The 19388-nt window shown below is 38.3% G+C and overlaps 1 protein-coding gene across 19 annotated transcripts in view; it reads left to right on the top strand.

Annotated features, from left to right (window-relative positions):
* The window catches only part of PARD3 (par-3 family cell polarity regulator), a 458092-nt gene that overhangs the window by 305418 nt on the left and 133286 nt on the right, over positions 1 to 19388 (top strand). For all 19 annotated transcript variants that reach the window (XM_027781621.2, XM_055804333.1, XM_027781620.2 and 16 more), the window contains 2 exons: positions 4853 to 5080; positions 10851 to 11067. In XM_027781621.2, the coding sequence (XP_027637422.1) occupies positions 4853 to 5080; positions 10851 to 11067 (445 nt within the window). The remainder of the gene's footprint in view (positions 1 to 4852; positions 5081 to 10850; positions 11068 to 19388) is intronic.

Raw genomic sequence — 19388 nt, 5'->3', positions numbered from 1 at the left:
TTTTATTTATCTTGAGTGCTTTTAACTGGGTTTTGTATATAAACACTGGATTTCTCCCATTTCTGAAGATGGATGTGGTTGTTAAACAAACCACTTACTGTAGTTTGGCTTAAAAAATTGTCGGGTTCTAAGAAAAAAAATGCTTCAAATGTGTGGTGAACTATGTTTTAATGAACTGTAGAAGCCAGAAAGCTTTAGCGTGTATTTACTTCAGAAAAAATAAAAACAAACTCTGTTACAGTCAGAGTTGAACTTAATAGTATCGGCTGAAAAGGGGAGTGTAGAACTCACCAGCCCTAGTTACTATAATAGATTTTTAATTATTTTTCTTTCTATAGTTCACTTGAAGTGCCTAATACTTGCAGTGTTTACAGTTCATCCAAGCGCTGAAGCACATTCAGTAGCAATTGAGCATGGCTTATTTGTGGAGTGCCAGGCATGCTATAGTTCTAGGTGGTTATTTTTCCATGTATACATTGTGAAAACAAAAAATAAATGAAAAAAAAATATATCTAAATTGTTTATTTATTTATTTTTACACAGTGTTTTAAAAATAAACTCTTTTATTAAATGGACCCAAAATGAAACTATTTTTGATGCAGTTGCTTGATCTATTCCTCCCCTGCTCACCCCAGTCTCTTTTAGTGTATGATCGGAACTAGAAATAGAAGAATTTATCGGATTTAATGGAACAGATGTTAGTAAATAGACTCACTGCTAATGTCCTTTAATAAAGTGTTTAGAAAGTAGATTTCATGCCTTTGCAAAACTGAGTTTATCAAATCGAGGGAGGTTTTTGGCATCAGTTGCTGGTAGCATTTAACCTGAGACTTAATAAAAATAATGTTTCAGAAAGAAATAAAATTGCAATTTTAAATCATTTAAAAGAAAGTGCTGACGAAAAGTTTGGTTTATAGCCTTCAGCCACTGAGGGAAATTTCATATATCCTGTGACACCACGATTTTTGCCTTTGCAAATTGCCCAAGTGGATTTGTGGCACTGTATAAATACTTAACAATAAGATGAGAGAAATGGAAGCACAATGAGTTGTTAAACAGCATCAGAGGAAGGGAAAAACGAAGGGCTTGGAGCAGGGAGCAACATGTAGGCTTCGTGTCATGTATTGCATGTTAAATGTCTCGCTGGATCTGTATGTACTGTGAAGTTATGTGGCGGGGGCTGTCTTTACCGTATGGGAGCAGACGCACACCCTGCCAGCAGAGTCATGCATGAGCAGAGCTTGGCTGCATGGCCTGGAGGGCAAGGCTTGGCCATTGTCCCCAAGGGCTGGCCAGCTGGGGACATCAGGAGTGGTGATGCATGTGTGGTGGGCAGTGGCTGGGCTTGGCCAGGTGGAGTGAGCATGTTACAAAGCCCTTGAGAGGATGGATCGGGGTATGTGGCACGTAGAGTAAAGCCATATGGTGGAGCGTGTAAGTGGAGTGTGCGAGGAGACTGTGCACATGGTGGCAGTCGCAGTAGGGGGACTGCTGTGGTACGGAGGGATAAATCTACCTCAAAGGATATTTGTTAAGAAAATTGTTGAAAAGGAAGATTTTGATAAACTTCAAATTTTAAAAATGATAAAAGAATCCCTTTCATCCCTCAGTTATATAAAGATGCTTTAGGCAGATGTGTCTTTTCCTCTTCTTTTTTTTCTACTTTAAATTCTGGTGTCAAAATAGAAGTAGAACTCATTCTGAGCAGATAACATTTCTGATGATTACCACCAGTGCTGTAAAGGCTGGAAGAAAATGCTGACATTTTTGTATGTAGAAAACAAGGTTTTGATGTGACTCATAAATTTTAAACAGAATCCATTTTAAAGAAAGTTTGCTGTTTCTAACCAGATTATGGGTAAACAACTCACTTTCTGGCTGGTGAACTCTAGTAATAAATTCTGAACTCACTCGATTTACGGGGAGGCTTAACTATATATTTTGAAAAGAGTAGACTCGCTATGAAGTGGCCATAAGAAGATAGTGAAGGTATTAAAATATACATAGCTTTACAATTGCAGCACTTAAAATTTCTTGCGAAAGGACACTTCCCTCTTTCAAATTCTGCAACCTGTTCACATTTGTGCTCATGGCCACCCAAGTTCAATAAATATCCCTATCATTTTTGTAATCCATTATTAGTTTTACAGTACTCGGGAACATTAGGTCATGTCCCATCTAGCTTTTCCTTTGGGAAAGGCCAACTTACATAAATACAGTTTTCACAAAGATCTGTATTGAGTGGCAGGAAATGGAATTTTTTTTAATGTCCTTTAAGAACATAAATGGGCACATAAATGCCTCCTTTATAATTACTGTTTACAAAAAGAGCCACTCAGTAATTAGGAAAAGATATACGAGCATTACATTTAGAAGGTTGCAAAGCAGAATGTAGAATAAGGAAGTTTACAGTAAGTTGCCATGTAAGAGGATACCCTTTCCTTTTGTATATGAGATTGAATCTGTCAAACAGCTGGTTTATATATGATTGTCCCATTTCCTCTTTTTTTTTCTTTCAAAATGTTGCATTCATTTTTGCTGTCTTTGACTGTTTTTGGTAGAATACAATCTCAAAAAGTAAAAACCAAAATGCCATTTCTTGTGTACTGCAGGCTTTAGTGCAGGAATAGCAGGTTTTGGCATATGCTAGAAAGTGGACAGTTTATAGGGAATTGTCTAAACTGGAGTTCTTTTACTTGGTAGAGAAAGTGTATGTAAAAATACTTGCCTTAGACTTCAGCTCATGTTCAGAAGTCTGGTGAACGTGAACTGCTGCTTGTTGGCACAGCTGGGAGGCCATCAGACCTCCTTAGTCCCAGGTCTCTGGCTCACCCCCACAGCTGCACTGTGCCCCCAGCCATCCTCGTGACCCTGGGCCCTGCAGCAGGTACCAGCTGTGAGTGAGAGGGTGACTTCTTCTAGGAGATGCAATTTCTTCAAAATAAAATTTCTCGTTTGTTGGGGATGTTTATTTCTGGCCAAGGGTCCAAGCAGCAGGACTCTGGACCACTGGGGGAACAAAACTGCAGGAGTTGTCTAGACCTGTGAAAGAGGATTTTTGTTTTGTTTCTGTTTACAAGTTCATCTTATCAGTAGGGAAGCTGAAGGGGAGTAATTTGACAACTGTGGTTTGAATTTTTTTGATCTGAGGGATTTCAGTTTAACATAATTGCCTAGACTTTGGGTAGGTGAATAAAAAATAAAAGTGTTTACTGCCTTGCTCCATCTCATACCAATTTAACAAACTACATGGAGAGGACTTGCCATGATGCTATTCTGCATCCCTTTGGTAGGTCCAGCAACCCCTTTCCTCCCCACCCAGTCTGAATGGACAAAGAAGCTGGTTTTGAGTAGTATAAGTAGCAGTTTTCCCCAGTTTAAGGTAACTTCACCTTTGTTAAGAATGGTGACAGATACTGTCTCTGTTTTCCCTCCTAATATCTACCAGAATAGGGATCAACTGCAGAACTGTGTTATTCTGAGATAAATACTTAAAAAAGATAATTTTCCTTTCTTGCATTATTCACACCAGACCATGTTTACAAATGTATTGTTCATTGGTTTGGTATCCCTGAGAGCTCAGTTCTTGGCTCTGTCTCTCAGGGCTTTGAAATTTATATTTCTGTGCCTCTGTCAGATGACGATACTGATATCAACTGATTAACAACCCACTGCCTGGGGTTGCTGAGGTGCCACCACACTCATCTCTGTTCTGCTGCCTTTGGGTAGAGAAAAAGTGAGGTTTCCATATTCTAGGTGAGGGCTCTGGTCTCCTAACTTCAAGAAATGTAGCTGTCATGATGATGATGGTGATGCCTCACCTCATCTTGCTGTCTAGCCCCAAATCCTATGGAAAATCCGGCCCAGACTGTACTGCACTTCTGAAGAAAATCACTTCAAATAAATGCAGTGATATTTCTTTTTCCCCTCTGAAATATTTCTTCCAGTTTTAACTATAATATGAAATCTAATTGTGCAATTGTGAGCTGATTTATACTGTCCGAGTGTTTATCTAAAAACAGAGGCTAGACATTTAGTCCACAAACCTGAAAGAAAAGTCCGTATGGGGAAAGGCTTTTGCAGTATACTGTCTGGGACTTTCTTGGCACACTTCTGGACATGCTGCAGCGGTGCCTTCAGCCCCAGCTGTAGCACTGCCCAAACATCAACCTGGTGACTGCCAGGAATGTGTTTCTTTTCCAGCTGGTTAACTGGCATTGCCTAATTGGGTCCTTTCTACAGATTATTTTTAAGCAACTTTGCAAAATCCCAGCAAGTCACTGGTATTTCTCAGAAGCATTTCATTATGAAATTGCTAGCAATTTGATGCAAGTCTTTAACACTTGATTAAAAGCAAACAGCATGTTCCTTGAAACCAGAAGTCAGGCTACTTTGCAAGACTGTTACTCTTAACACAGTAAGATTCATGCCCATAATCTGCTTTCTGTTCAACAGTGGCTAGTACAGATGAAATTTTCTGCTCAAAACAAAAATAATTAATAGTTTTGTTAGTTATGTATCTCTGCAGTTTTTATGAGCTGTTTTTAAAGCCCTGTGATTATGTTATCATTCAAATTGTTTAAAGTAATAGTAATGGATGTTGGTCTCTCTTCACTGATTTGAAAAGCCAGACATTGCTAACATTGTCGGTTTCGTTGACAATGACTTGACATACTCATTCACTTCTGAGACCAACAAATCTGTGGAGAATTCCCTACAGATTATTGAGAGATGGTGTGAATAATGTTAAGTGTGTCCCTAAAGACTTTCAGGATGGATATGCATAATCAAGCATGCAGTTCTCAATACTAATTCTAATTACTTCTTTTTTTCTCCCCCTTAAATCACTAAGGTTCCCCAACCAGAGATGTGGGGCCTTCATTAGGTCTGAAGAAATCCAGCTCATTAGAAAGTCTGCAGACAGCCGTTGCTGAGGTGACTCTGAATGGCGATATTCCCTTCCACCGCCCGCGCCCGCGGATTATCCGAGGACGAGGCTGCAACGAAAGCTTCAGAGCTGCCATAGACAAATCATACGATAAACCTGTAGCAGATGATGATGATGAAGGCATGGAAACTTGTAAGTAAGCTATTGCTGAACATAAAAAATATTGACTACATATGTTAGTTTATTTAGAAAGCAATTAAAAGTAGTTGAAGATAATTTTAGGATTTTAAAAGAATAGAACTGACTTATTTTCATCATACTTCTTTTCCAGGCTTTTTCCCTTCATATGCATTAACAGATTGCAACACTCTGCAGCTTCCTTCCCTTCTAAAATAAGAAAATAAGATTATTAGGAGTGTATTTACTTAAATTACTATGAAAATTTTCTGTAAGACAGCTAATAAATTTATTAATGTAAATTAGAAAAAAAAGTAATGCAGAAATACAAAAAGCCACTGAATTAATGTTACAAAACCATGTGCATCTAACTTTGAAAGGGTACATTTGTAGTGTCTGGGGGGAAAAAAGAAATCACTGTCCTTTAATTAGAGTGAGTAAGGCTGGCAGATCTAATAAAATATGAAGTTAATGATTAGCTATTACCCACCCTAATGGGCATTCATTTACATTTTCAGTTCTTTAACCCAAAGTATGACCCAACATGTGGAGACTGTCATTAACATAAAAGAATCACTTCAAAGCTAACCTTATCATTACTGAACTATGTAAGAATGGGCTGGTAAAATGACAACTTGCATTGAATGAAAATAGTATGAATGGTAAATTACCTCAATAAGGAGTTGTATTAAAATCATTGAATTTTTAACCTTCATGATGTACTACTTTCAACACGTCACACACCAGCAGAACTTTTTTTAATCAACCAGCAACTAGTTAGAAGTTTATGAATGAAGAGGGTGGTGGGAAGGCTGAAGTAGTAAAATATTTAGCCTGAATGCTGATGGAAGAGGCTTGAAAAGATATTTTTCACCCTCATCTCTCTAAAATTTTTTAGTTTTGGAAAGTCTGTTTCATAAGTCTCATTCCCTAATATTCTTTTATAAGCTATTTGTGTAATCACTCCTTTATTTTTTTAAAACTCCTTGATTGTTGGGTTTGTTTTTTTTTATACATCTGCCTCTTTCTAAAAGTGTTTTGAGACTGAAAGGGAGGTCATTTTGCTAGTCACTTTTCTCAAAGGTAGTTATGTGCAGAATTAATTCTGCTTCACTTTTCCAGCACCTAGCGATTTCACGCAGCAGTGAGGCTAAATGCTGGTCTGGTGCTGCTGGCTGTCAATCTGTTTCTGGCCAGTAGAAGAACAGGTATGAGAAAATATGCAGTGATCCTGCTCATTCTCCCAAACTGCATGCCGATTGATGGTTTTTGGGGACATAAGTGTATGTTTTTCTAAAAGACGTTGTTTGGTGTGAGCCCACTGATAGCAATATCCTCTTTTAAGACGTGAGATATCCAGGGCTTATCCAGAAGTTACAGATGGTTTAACTTCATTTGATCAAAAACATGGCAAAACTCTTGTCATGACACGCTTTCTAGGTGAGTATAGGTGTATGAGATTACTATAAGGGATTTTGAGCTTGTTGATGCAATGCATAGAGGGTAGCAAGGAAGTATTTTTTGTCTTGGCATGGGAGTAGTGGAAACCAGACAAAGCATTCTGGCTGAAATCAAAATGCCATGGAGGGAGGCTTTGCCTTCATCTCTCTGTATGGATGAACTCGTCTGGCACTGGTGGACCAAGAGCCATCTTGGTGTCATGGGAGAGCAAGAACGAGGCTGTTCTCAAACCTCACATGGTGAAGAAGGGCTGAGCAAAGCGTGACCAAGCTATGTGCTTAGAACTATGCATTCTATATGAGTTACTTGTGTTTTAATAGCTTCTGTGTGTTATAAGAAAATATCTAAGAAGTAATCCAGAAATTGACAGTGCCAGGTTAATAGAAGCAGATGAGTAGCAAAGCAAATATAGTAAATTTGTTGGACAGAACTCAGTCCCTGAGGCCTTCTCCTCATGGTGGCCATGGGAGCTTAAGAGCTGGCCCAGCCATATGTTGCCTGTCTTTCTGAAAACGTGTCTGTATCTATGTTAAAACTGAAAGCATGGCAGACTGCTCCACTTCATGTAAATTATATGTGGCCTGAGGTTCCCAAGAATTTACCAAATGGTATCTTCAGATGGACAAAGCCTGGGCACGTACAAATAAGTAGACATCAATTTAGCAATCTGGTCCTAATGCTCACTGCTGCCATAATGTCATTGCCTAAGATTTTTTAAATTGTATTTACTTATTCCACAATTGTTTGAAATTAAAACATGGCTTTCTCTCATTGTAAAACCCAGGCAAACATGTCGGTGGTCAATTTGCTGATGCCCTTGAGATTGGATCCATTTGTCTGCCTTGGATTTTTTCCCCTTTCTCTTCCAAGTGTTTCAGTGCTAAGAGTGCTTCTTTCTTCCAGTGACCCTCTTTAGAGCAGCAAATAATAGCACTACAATATATTGTATAAAGGAATTCTTAACATGTCATCACCCCATATTCAAAAGCCATAAAAGCACAGGTAGCATATGTGGCAAAGGGTCTGACTCTCTTCTGAATGTACGTGCTGTCCTTGGAACAACATGCTATTAAATTACTCAGTGTAGGATGAAAATTGGATAGCAGTGACCAGTTCTATGGTAACATTCTAAAAAGTATTTGGGCCAGATGCATTTGAGTTTTAATGGCTGCAAGGAAGTAATGTGTGGAAAAGTATGGGTGTTCAGCTTTTACTGACCATTTTTCCTGCTTTTTGTTTTTTTTCCTTAATACTTGAAATAGCTGATTGGAAGCAAAATGGTTATCTTTAGTGTCTGGAATGAGAACAAGGCATTTGGATTGGGAGAGATCAACAAAGCTTTCTAATCTTTTGCTGAATCTTAATTGCTAGAATCTACAGCTGTATTAAATATCACAACAAGAGGCCTAGGAGCTTAGTGGCAAAATAGCTTCACATTAAGTAGCTTTGATTCCTCATGTGCATCTTTTCGATTTTATGGGTTAATTAGGGGAATAGCTTCATAATACCTATTTGTGTAGTTCTCCATAGTACAGTGTGGTTCATGAAATGACACTAGTTTTCAGGTTTAATTGATGTTTAAAGTATACTCCAATTTAATTTTTTGGCTTCAGCATCCTGAATGGAGAGGCAGGAGTTGCAGGATAGGAAGGAAATAACAGCACCAGAACAAATACATTTTGTGTTATGCAGTAACCTAATGTCATTACTGCAACTTGACAAAAATTAGAAGTTTCATTTGTAGCCTGGGCTTGAATTTTAATTGAGCAGCATTTGCATTTGTTCTAAACACTAGTAATTAGGTGTATGTTAATTGCAGAATGACTGTGCTGCATAAAAGTTGAACAAGTTTCTTCATGTTGAGTCCTTTTAAGAAAACCAGAAATTCTGTTGAGTCCAGTAGAGACACCAGTGTTTACTCCAGGAGAACAGGCAGCCCAGTTCACAGGGCTCAGCCTAAGCTACAGAGTTAATTGCAAGCAAGTTTGATAGATAAATATTTATTGCAGCACAAGTTTGGAAAAGGAGGCAATATGACCTCCACAGAATATGCAAAATAAATAATAAGAGGAAGCATTGTTATGACAAGTTGTTCAGAAACTCAGCATAGCACAGTACACAATACATATTTAGGATTAATTCATTGTTATATGAATATGAACAACCAGAGGTCAAAACTGATTCATCTTTAAAATTCTAGGAATGAAGTACCAAGTAAACATTCAAAAGTTGTCAGAAATTTAATGCACTTTTTTTTTACTAATTATATTTATTTGTAAGTACAGTGTTTTAAATGTCTAGTTGGTTTTAACTGGAACAGATTGTAGCTATAAATTAACATGCAAAAAATTTAGCTTATCTATTCCAAAGTGGTTTTCCACTACTCTTTAAATAACTAAATATCATCCCAGGCACTGATTAAGAAACACTGTGACAAAGAAAAAAGTACAAGTACAGCTAGTACAGAGCCATTTATAGGGCAGGCCTACTAAGTTTCTAAAATACAATTATCTGAATATTAAAACTGTGCCTACAACTGAGAAGCTGTATCATTTACTTAACTCACAGTGATTCTGAAGATAAGTGAACATGAAATGCTGAAACCTGTCCTTGGTTTTTTTGGGTTGGTTTTTTTTTTTTCTTTTTTTTTTCCCCTGCTGGTTCTTATTTCAGAGTACAAGTTGAGATTCAAAAATAGTTACTAATATTGAGATTTATCTGACATGGTATGTTTTTCTTGAAATATGTTTATATGATCTTTCAGGGTTGGAAAATATTTATAGAAATCTTGGGATACTCAGTGAATAAGTACTAAGACTGTTGGACAGGTCTGTGTATTGCAATATTAATGAATAAAAAGTATTTTGCAGGCAAGTATCAGAAAGAAGAGATGATATTGAATGGCTTTCAGTCAATGATTTGTAGACTTTTCAGGTTCAATGAATTACTTGTAAGGTAAATATGAATGATGACTAAGAAAAACAAGTTGATATTCTACAGTAGTCTATGTAAGAGAAATTTCAAAAGAATGACACACTTCTATTGGCTGTAGAATAGTCAGTGAGGTCTAGAAACAGTAATATTGGCAGGAATAATAATAAGTATTAAATATATGCTCAACTAAAAAGAGATTCTTTTTTCCTTCTATAAGCCATGGCCATTTCCATATCTTATTGAGTACCAACCAAAATCTTTTATTTTTCTGTAGATTGTGTATATATGAAGCAAAACTGTATTTTCCAACTTCTACTGCCAGAAGTTGTTTGGAGCCTCATTATGCATTAGAGCTACAGGAGACAGTACAAAGTATACATCTGTGATCCTACCTGCTGCTTTGTGCTGTCTGTTGGAAAACTGGGAGATGGTGTAGCCCTGCTTACAATGTGATGTATAAAATGTGAAAGCTCCTGCAAGATCACAGCTTCGACAGCCATGCACTGTGATTTTTGGACCTGGATTTAAGTTCAGTCAAAACGGTTGCAGGATTCTGACCCACGAGCTTGAAGTGTTTTCTTTCTTTCTTATTAAGCTACTGGAGGAGTTTTTGGTTTTTTAATAGATCGTTTCTTTTGGTCATTTTTCTTTCAAACTTTCTGAAATACATGTCGTCTGTTAAATCTAGGCTTGGGTATACTTCAGGATTCTCAGTCTTGGTCTTGGATTGGAAACAGAGAAGGAACATGTTATCTACCCTTAAAGGTTTTTACTTGTTCCAGTGGGTGGAACCTCCCCACCTGAACCTCCCAGGCTACCCCATCTCAACTAGGAGTAAAAATTATAGTGCGTTATATGTTTTAAACTACTCCAGGAAATGAAGTAGTGTGGCAAAGCCATTATGTTACTTGCAGCAGAAGAAAAAGTCTATCAAGGCTTGTATTGAGGGTTAACAGTCCTTAATGACTTTCATACTTTTATAGGAGTGTTTCTAAGAATTTACTGACAGGTCATGCTGGTGCTGCTGTTGTTTCTTCTTGCAGATATTTTGAAATCACTCCTCAATTGACTTAAATACTGAAACAAAATGGGCCAATTAATATCACTTTGCTAATGTTCTTTATTAACCCATACATTATTTGGAGTGAACACAAACCACAAATTGTGTTTTGCAGAGTATTCTGCAAAGGGTGAGTTTATTGCATTAATAGTACAAATGAACATTCCAGGAAAACCTCACAAAAGCAGATACTGATTTTGAAAATAAAATAAATGAGTATTTTGTGGTTGTTTATATATCCTGCTTCAAAATACATTATGCAACATACCAAAAAGCCTGCCCTTGTTGTTTGTTCTTATCCCACTAATGTTTCTTAATATGTGCTTTCAGTGGAGGAAGACACAGAGGAAAGCTCAAGATCTGGTAGAGAATCTGTGTCCACAGCAAGTGACCAGCCATCCCACTCATTGGAGAGACAGATGAATGGAAGCCAAGATAAAGGGGACAGAAAAAAGGCTGGAAAGGAAAAGAAGAAAGATCGAGATAAAGAGAAGGATAAAATTAAGGCAAAGAAAGGGATGCTGAAAGGCTTAGGGGACATGTTCAGGTAGGTGCTTTGCAATCAAATATAGAATTAACTGTAAAAAGAAGTTTCATCTTTTAGTCGTTCATTTATATTGTGACTGTTTGCTGAGGCCATATTTTACTGTATAAATATATACATGATATACGTAGGCTGATCTTGAACTTTTGAGCCTGTGAGTGGTGTCACGGAAGGGAAGCAGCTCAGGATGGAAGACAAGGAGGTGGCCAGCAGGCTAAAGGTGCTGTAAAGATAAAAATGGTTTTAAGTCACAAATTGCTTGGTCTTGGAAAGAGTCTTTGGTGATGTCTAAGTAGTGCACATGTCCTTTGACGGGTCAAACAATTTTGGGTTTTGTTTCTTTCTTAAACTGTGCTGTTCCTAATACTGTACCCAAAGCTTGTGTGTTACTAAATGAGTGTTTTTCCTTGCTTTACTATCAAGACTGGTATCACGGAGGCATGATGTGAAGGAGTTGAATCAGTTTGAGACTGAAAAACAGCATGCTCCTCTCAGGGAAAACAGGTTCTGAGTAAGGTTGTGTGCTCTGAGAACCCACAGTCTGGTGAAGGGGTCAGTGAAAGACCTGATTTTTACCAGGCACTGGGGGTCTTTTTTGAGGAGTCATGTTTCCAGCAGTCATAAGTGATCTGAAAGAAGCAGACTGCTGAGGGACACCCTGTTGTTCTGGGTAAATGGTGAAACAACACCTTGGGTCACTTGTGGGAAGTTATGAGAGAGCAAGAAAACCAGTCTTTCTTTTAGCTAGCTAGAGTAAATAAATATATTTCCAAGAAAAAAAAATAAAGCAGTGTTTGTTTTCCTTTTGTATATGCAGTGATTCATTATTTAATTTTGAAGTGAGATACCAGTATTATTTTAAAACCTTAGTAACAGTGATTCAGCTCTGGAAACATGTAAGTGGAGCTTCAGTTAACTTTTATCCTGTTACTTTCTTTATCCTGTAAAACATGAAGTGAGCCTGTGTTGTAACTGCATAGGTTCTTGAGGGTTGTTTCTGTGTCTGTGAATCGTATGACAACATCAGTTACTAGGAAAACTAGTTAATTAGAAAATATTACTTAGAAAATGTGTTTAGAAAACACAAAATAGTACCAAGTTGTTAGGCAGCATAGGCCACAGAACACCAAAAGAGTTATAGGAGATAGTCCCGTGGGTCAGACAGGAGGAGAGCACTTCAGCCTGGTCACCTGCGTGTCACACGGGGATGCCTCATCTTCTGGGAGTTTACCTGCCTAAATTCAAGCCTGAAGCAGAGCAATGCACCCTGCACTGGGGGAGGCTGGAAGGTAGGAGGTAAGAAATGCTGACTGGTTCATTTCTGCAGTCCTTGCCATTTTTATACAGCAGAAATGGCAGGTAAATTTAAGTAATATTATATATGATAAATTCTATGGGCTCTAAGTAGCATATTGATGACATGAGTGCTATGTTGTGAATTCAGTCAGAGATGTTTACAGCATCTAGAAAGCTTGGGCAGCTCCTTGGTCCTCACTTTCCTCCTGTGTAACATTCCCAGTACCCAGAGGACCTGTGAGATAGCTGCTTCATGTTGCAAGCTTTGGTGCACGGGCAAAGGGCTGACTCACATATGGTCCCATCCAAAGGGAGGAGCCTTCGCATTCTAGAGCCAGCTCAGTGCAGGGCTTGCTGGCTCCTCTCTGCCCTCCAGCCTTAAAGCCTGATGTCTGGCATTCCTGTGCAGCTTTGAATGCTCTAGGTGGAAACAAGTGTACAAGTGGAAATTAATACCGTTTTTAATCAGGTGCTCCCAGCTAAAAAGGAAGTAACCTTGTCTGTATGCTTGATATAACACTTCTGAAATCTTTAATGTAGAAACAACAGTAGTTTGACTGGTAGGAAGATCTGATGATCCCGTTGCTGTTTGCTCTTCATAACAGTCAACATTTCCTTGAGTTATTTTTTTCCCTCTCTACCATTTCTGAGTGAACTTTATGTTTTCAGCCTCCTCTTAATTAACGTGGGTGCAGTGCTATCCAGATGCAGTTAACTCCTCCTGGATCTGTAAATTAGCTTGCACCTTGTCAGCCCACCCAAGAGAGGTGCTCCTGGCAAGGAGGAAAATGCTGATTGAGGGAATTAAGCATTATGCCTCATTTCCATTCAGTGCTTGATTTGTTTTGTTGACAGGCTTCTCAATAATGTTTGAGAGATGGGCTTTATAGTGGCTGCAAGATAAGCTACTACGTCTGCCTATAACATGCTTTGTTTTTCTGTACGTCTGACATATATCATAGATATCAAGTAACTACTGAAAGTTGTGTGATAGAAAATAATGATAACGGTAACATTTAAAATTCAAGCCATGATCAAAACATAATTGGATGTTTTGGTTCTGCACAACATTGTGTTTTCTTTGTAGTTCTTTTTCTCTTCTCCTTTTTCACCTTTTTCTTCCTTTTCTGTGCTCTTATCTTAAAATAATCCTTCCTCATTAGGTTGTATGGGCAAGAACACCTGCAGGATATTACTATTAACTGACACTTTATTCCAATGTCAGTATTTAGTCAAGGGGCTTTTTATTGCCTATATGCAAACTAGCAGCTCATAGAGTGGTGTCTATGTGATGTATAAAAATAAGTCTCCTTGCCTTCAGTTAAAAATCTTAGGATTTGCTACTGGGATCTTCATTAAACTGTACTGAGATGGAAACTCCCATTAGAGAACCCTAGGTTACATTTATCCTTCAGCATCTAGTCATCATTTCCAAGAAATCCCTGGGTGATTCAGATAGCAGGTTAAAATCATAAATAAATCTTCTAAATACTTCCATTGTTTTAATGCTTTTATCAGACATCGTTAAGATGACTGACATAACTGTGAAAGAGAACTGTAAAATGCAGGATGCAGCCTGCGTGGCTCTGACACACACAACTCCCGTTATTTCCAGAGGACCTTTGGTGACATTGCACTGTGGGCACTCTGAAAGTTCACCCTTTTCACTGTGAAATAAATCTGTCTAAGCGTGTGTGTCTTTTTTCAAAATGACATTTCAAGGCAGAACAGAATAATTTATTTAAATTTGTCATTTGGCTGAGAAGTCTCTGTCTCTTCACAGATCAATGTAGGGCAGAAGTTAACTTAGGAAAGCACTGAACAAAAATACTGGTCTACTGGAGGAGATGCAGGCATTGCAGAGCTTTGCTTACACCTGAATGAATTTGTTTTACCTGAATAGTTGCATCATTCCTGTCTTATCCCTTCAATAGGATTGTGTGTCATGTCCTGTGGCTGTAACCACACACCAAATGAGAGGCTGCCCAGTTCCTCCTTCTCCATTGCTGTTCATTTAGGGGGTGCCTGGATGGCCACTACCAGCTGAGCAAATAGCTTTTGGGAAGCTGATAAAAAGTTCTGCTAGTTGTTTTTTTTTGTTTGTTTGTTTCACTACACTAAGAAGTCTTGAGTAGATATATGTTTTGACATCAGAAGTTTATAAAAATTTGTATGCTTCTTCAAGTGCAATCTAAAATATATTTAGTCATTTCTAAGACTGGTTTTGTGTATTTTTAAGTAGAGAGTTTACTTCTTGATAAAATCAACCTGACATAAAAAAATCAGTTGATAAATAAGTCATTGTAGTGCTGCCTTAAGAAAGAGGCTTCACAGTTTCAAACAGTGCACCTGTAATTAGTGCTGGAAGGGATACATTAATTTGATGGGCTTCTATGTCGTGCGATTCTTTGACATTCCTCTCCCGAAAGAGGAAAATTGTATATGCTGTCGACTTTTCCCCTCCTCTTGCTCCTGTCATATATAGGGTATTTTCATTTATGAAAGTGGATTCCCTCAGGATGTAAGATAGGGAGATGTGAGATCGTTCTTATTGTAGTTTTTGGATAATGATGATGTGACACTTCTGCTGTAGTCTTGCTTATGACTTACAGTCCCTGTAGTTCATTTACACTTATTCCCAGTGTACAGGCTTGGATATAGTTTCTAGATGGATGACTGGACTGGTGAAGTAACAGGTCATAGGCAACTGAAGTGGTAGCTCCAGATCTTTCTCCAGCTTCCTAAAGCCATATACAGTTTTCCTCTATGGTCATCCCTGAACCATGGTTCTATAAGGTGGTGGCATCACTGTGATTATGTCACTTGTTTGGGGAATTAATTTTGTTTGCAAGAAAGTAGACAACCATGCTCTTACTGGGGAGTTTGTATGGGAAGACTCTCACTGGTAAGTTTTGTGATAGAAACAATGTCCATTAAGTGATCAGTCTCAGGAATGGACATGTCTGAGGAATAACATCTTTAGAAGAAACTGAACTACCAACATCTTGAGAATAAGGAAGGAAAAAAAGCAGCTCAGGGTTTCCAAAGGGAGAAAGGGGAGTAGTAGGGAGCCCAAGCTACCTAGTGATATCTTGCTGGAAATATCAGAGGGACAGTCACTCAGCACCTGGTAACAAAAACCTGCTGAAACAAGAAGACCTTGTTATGGTTGGGTAAAAACAGATTTGCAAATACAAATGGTATGTTTGAGTTTGTGGGGAAATGCTGAGGAGAACAAAAGATGAGAGGTATGCACATTGTATCTTAACTTTGAGTGTAAGCAAGAAAATACCTGCATTGGTTTTGGAGGTTGTTTATGAAACAGATGTAATGTAATTTGAATCAACTGTGGATAAGTATGTTATGTGAAATTAATACATTTTCTGTTGCAGGAATTAATACCTCAGTCCCACATAAAAATAATTTTTCTATGGAGAACATAAGCACTGTGTAATGAAGTCCATGGAACAAGGCAGTATGCTTAAAATTAATCATGTACATAGGTGGTTTTAGTACTGGAAGGTGCGCATTTCAAGATCTGGCTTCCAGTGTTCACGGAGATGTAAAGCCATAATGTATGGTAACTGAACTTTAATGGCTTTCTTAACTATTGTGGCATACAGGTGGTTAAATCAATGCACTGGTAGCCAATGCAAATGTAATATTCCCAGATTAGCATTAAAATCTAATCCTAATTAGATTTAATTACATTTAAAATTATTACTGGGATCCTTGCTGTGCTGTACCTTCCAGTTCTGTGAGAGGAAATAGATAATTTAGTTTGCAGCCTTCTTTAGCTGAAATCAGATATACTGCTGTCTTTTTCTTTTTTTTTTTCTGCCCACACACAGCTGCTTCCAAGGTGCACTAGACATGTCCAGATTCATAAACATATTATTTGTAGCTTTGAATTACACATTTCAACCACATTAGCCATCTGAGACCTCTGACTGGGCATTTGGGAGAATAACCTACATGGATTACTGTTCCTTGTTACATGACTTCCTTGTATTTCCTATTCTGGCTTTCATTTAAGTTTTCTCATCATAATGTCTGTGAGGAGATGAAAAGCAAATCACAAGGGTTATAACATTGATTTAGTAATTACCTTCTTTCTCTTTCATTTAATAACAACCTTCAGACTTTTAAGCAGGCACATGACAAAAAGGTATCTGAGTTGTGTAAAATACTGTTGAATTATACCCTAATGAACAGGACTGGCAAATACCTCAAACTCAATAAAATAAAATCTGTGGTCTGATTTTCATCATTCAATCGCTTAAGAAGCAGCAATAATGGCATTTTCCTTGGAAGCATGACTAATATGGCTTTGTATTGGTGAATGACACTTACTGATGTATAGGCTTAATAGAAAACATGGGAATGAACTCCAAAAGTTAGAATATTTTTTTTCTTTAGTGCTCTGCTCACAGCACAAAACACCATAAATCTTGATCCTTAGAACACAGAGGAGGAGGTTATTGCTTAAACACCTGCCAGCTATATAATTTCTAACTTGGAAGCTCATTGCTCGCACACTGAATTGCACCTGGGTTTGCTAATGCTCATCTGAGAACGTCGCCGACAGCTTGCAGTGCTTGTACTGAGACTTCCATGAGAAATGCTGAGCTGGGTCGTTGCTCAGGTAAATGGAATCTGGGGCCATTTGTGCTCTGGCTTTTGCCTGCTGCCACTACGAGCCAGATGGTGCCACTATCATTAAGTCCACATCTGCTTTCCCTCTTCTGCCACCAGCTAGAAAATGTGTGACCCGCTACAATCCTGGGTGCAGGGTCTCAGCATGATGCCTTTTCAAGCTTCAGAGGAGGAGCACAGTCCTCATCTTGGCTACAAGTTGGATGCTGTTGATGGCACCTTCTCTTCTGTGCTGCTCTGGGCTACTTTGTCCTGATCCACTTTCAGAGTTCTCAATGGCCACTGGGACACACAGAATCAGAAAAGCCTTTCAAATGAAATCAGCCATGCAGCAAATTGTCATCTTTGATGCAGACAATTACCCAGGGCTCTTATAAATGTATTTCAAAGCATATTCATATTCTTCGCTTCCTTCTTTCCAATTAAAAGTAAATAAGGGACTGAAAGAGATAAGCTTGATTGAAAATAGCTTTTCTTTTTTGGAAAGGCAAGCCATGCTCTTTCTTTCCTCTCCGTCCTTTTTCGCCCTCCTGTTTGCTGCTGCTTGGTGGAATCGGTTCCTTTGAGGAAATGCGTGTCCCATTGCCTGCAGCCCCAAACACACCAGCTTTTGACTAAGATGACATTAGGGCAGGGGGCAGTGGAATGGCAAATTCGTGTTTCTAAACCAAACAACTTCACATAATCTGTCAGGGATTTAAGGAATGCAGCTTCATTAAGTGGTTAGTAAACTCTGTGACTTCTAAACAAAACACAGAAAGCAGTGGTATGCGATTGTGCGAAGGAGATTTGAAGTGAGAGATTAACATAATCGTATGTGGCTTTCTAGTTTGTCATTCTGACAGAAAGCAGGGCTTTGCTCTATGTATTCTTAACACTGGATTTTCCCAGAGTAAGTCTTGAATGTGTAAATCTGATGGGGGTATATTGTATGGTGGTGGGGGTTTTTTTGTTTGGAGTTCTTCTTTTTTTTCTCCCCATAATTTCAATAGAATCGGGATTTTCGTTTCTAACATCCAGAAATAAGTGTCAGGTTGACTTGTTACTAGAGATGAGTTCATAGTGGCTGCTAACATATTCTTCCAGTATTCTTCCTTTGCTTGTCAGCGAGTTTAAATAGAGAACCTTTGACACCTACAGCACCGTCTCTGCCTGCAAAGCAAGCGAGGGAGGCAGGCGGCATGACAGCTGAGCCCTCCGCCATCCTACCCGGCATTCTGTGGCAGTTCTCTTCCAGGCCTGCTGGATGAATATAGAACACAAGTGTCAAGGATGACACCTACTTTATAATCTCTACAAAGCAAGCCTTTTCAGAGAAGAATTTGTTGACAGTTCAGAGATTCAAAGTCAATTTCAGTTTTAGCTCGTATAGAAATAGGATTTTTTCCTCCACCTGATGTCATGGTTGAAGACTAACTAGTCAGTGTGCTAGTTCATAACAAAGTATGGTAAATAAATACTGTCTTGAGATGTGAAGGATCTGTTAGATGAAAAGCTCTGTTAATGAAGTTTATTTCATTATCTGTTGGAAATGTTCTTTGGAGATTTAATTTGCTGCTGATGGCACCTGTACATTGGTATACATTACTGATTCTGTAGATTATGTTTTTAAAGCAGCTGCCTTTGAAAATCCTTTTTAAAAGCAGAAATAGGAACATTTTCTTAGATGAAAATTAATGCAACTTAATATATTTTTATAGCTGAAGATGACTTAGACTATTAAGTCGTAGTTACTTGAGGTACTTAAGTTGGCAGCTGCAGGACAGCTGATTTGCCTTTTCTAAAAGGCAAAGCTCCAACTTATTACTGCATTTCACTTCCCAGGAACAATGATCTGTATTTGGGGTACATTGGCAGACTGATGCCTCCTGTTAGGTTTTCCATGTGTCCTACTGTTGTGCAGAGAAATAGCCATTAAGGACAGAATTATAAAACACTTCAGTGAAAATGGAAAAATGGGTGTAAGCCAGTATGATTTCCAGAACAGAATATACCGGAATAGAAATAGCCTGTGAGCCCCTGCGTTTCCCTGAGTGTATGTAGTAAGAAGACAGTGGGTATAAGGCATTCAGAGGGCTTATTTAGGCTTGTAAGTTGTTATATCAGGGAAATATATGAGGAACAAAAGTTTTGTAGAAGGAATAAGAGAGAAGGAAATACTAGAAACATAATGCCAATGGAGTATGCAAGTAGTATTTACCCCACTTTGAATCTGTTGATGACTTCTGGAGGGGAAAAAAAAATTAGGAGGGACTGAAGACATACTGAAAATACTACACTTTTAGAGTGATTCAGGCAGGAAAGAATCTCTGGTTTGACTCCTGCTCACAGCAGTCCAGCTTCAGCATTTCATTTCAGCTGATTGTCAGGCC

Source organism: Falco peregrinus, chromosome 5 (genome assembly GCF_023634155.1).
Source record: "Falco peregrinus isolate bFalPer1 chromosome 5, bFalPer1.pri, whole genome shotgun sequence".
Taxonomy (NCBI): Eukaryota; Metazoa; Chordata; class Aves; order Falconiformes; family Falconidae; genus Falco; species Falco peregrinus.
Note: the sequence above shows the minus strand (reverse complement) of the source record. Positions and strands in the feature narration are given on the sequence as shown.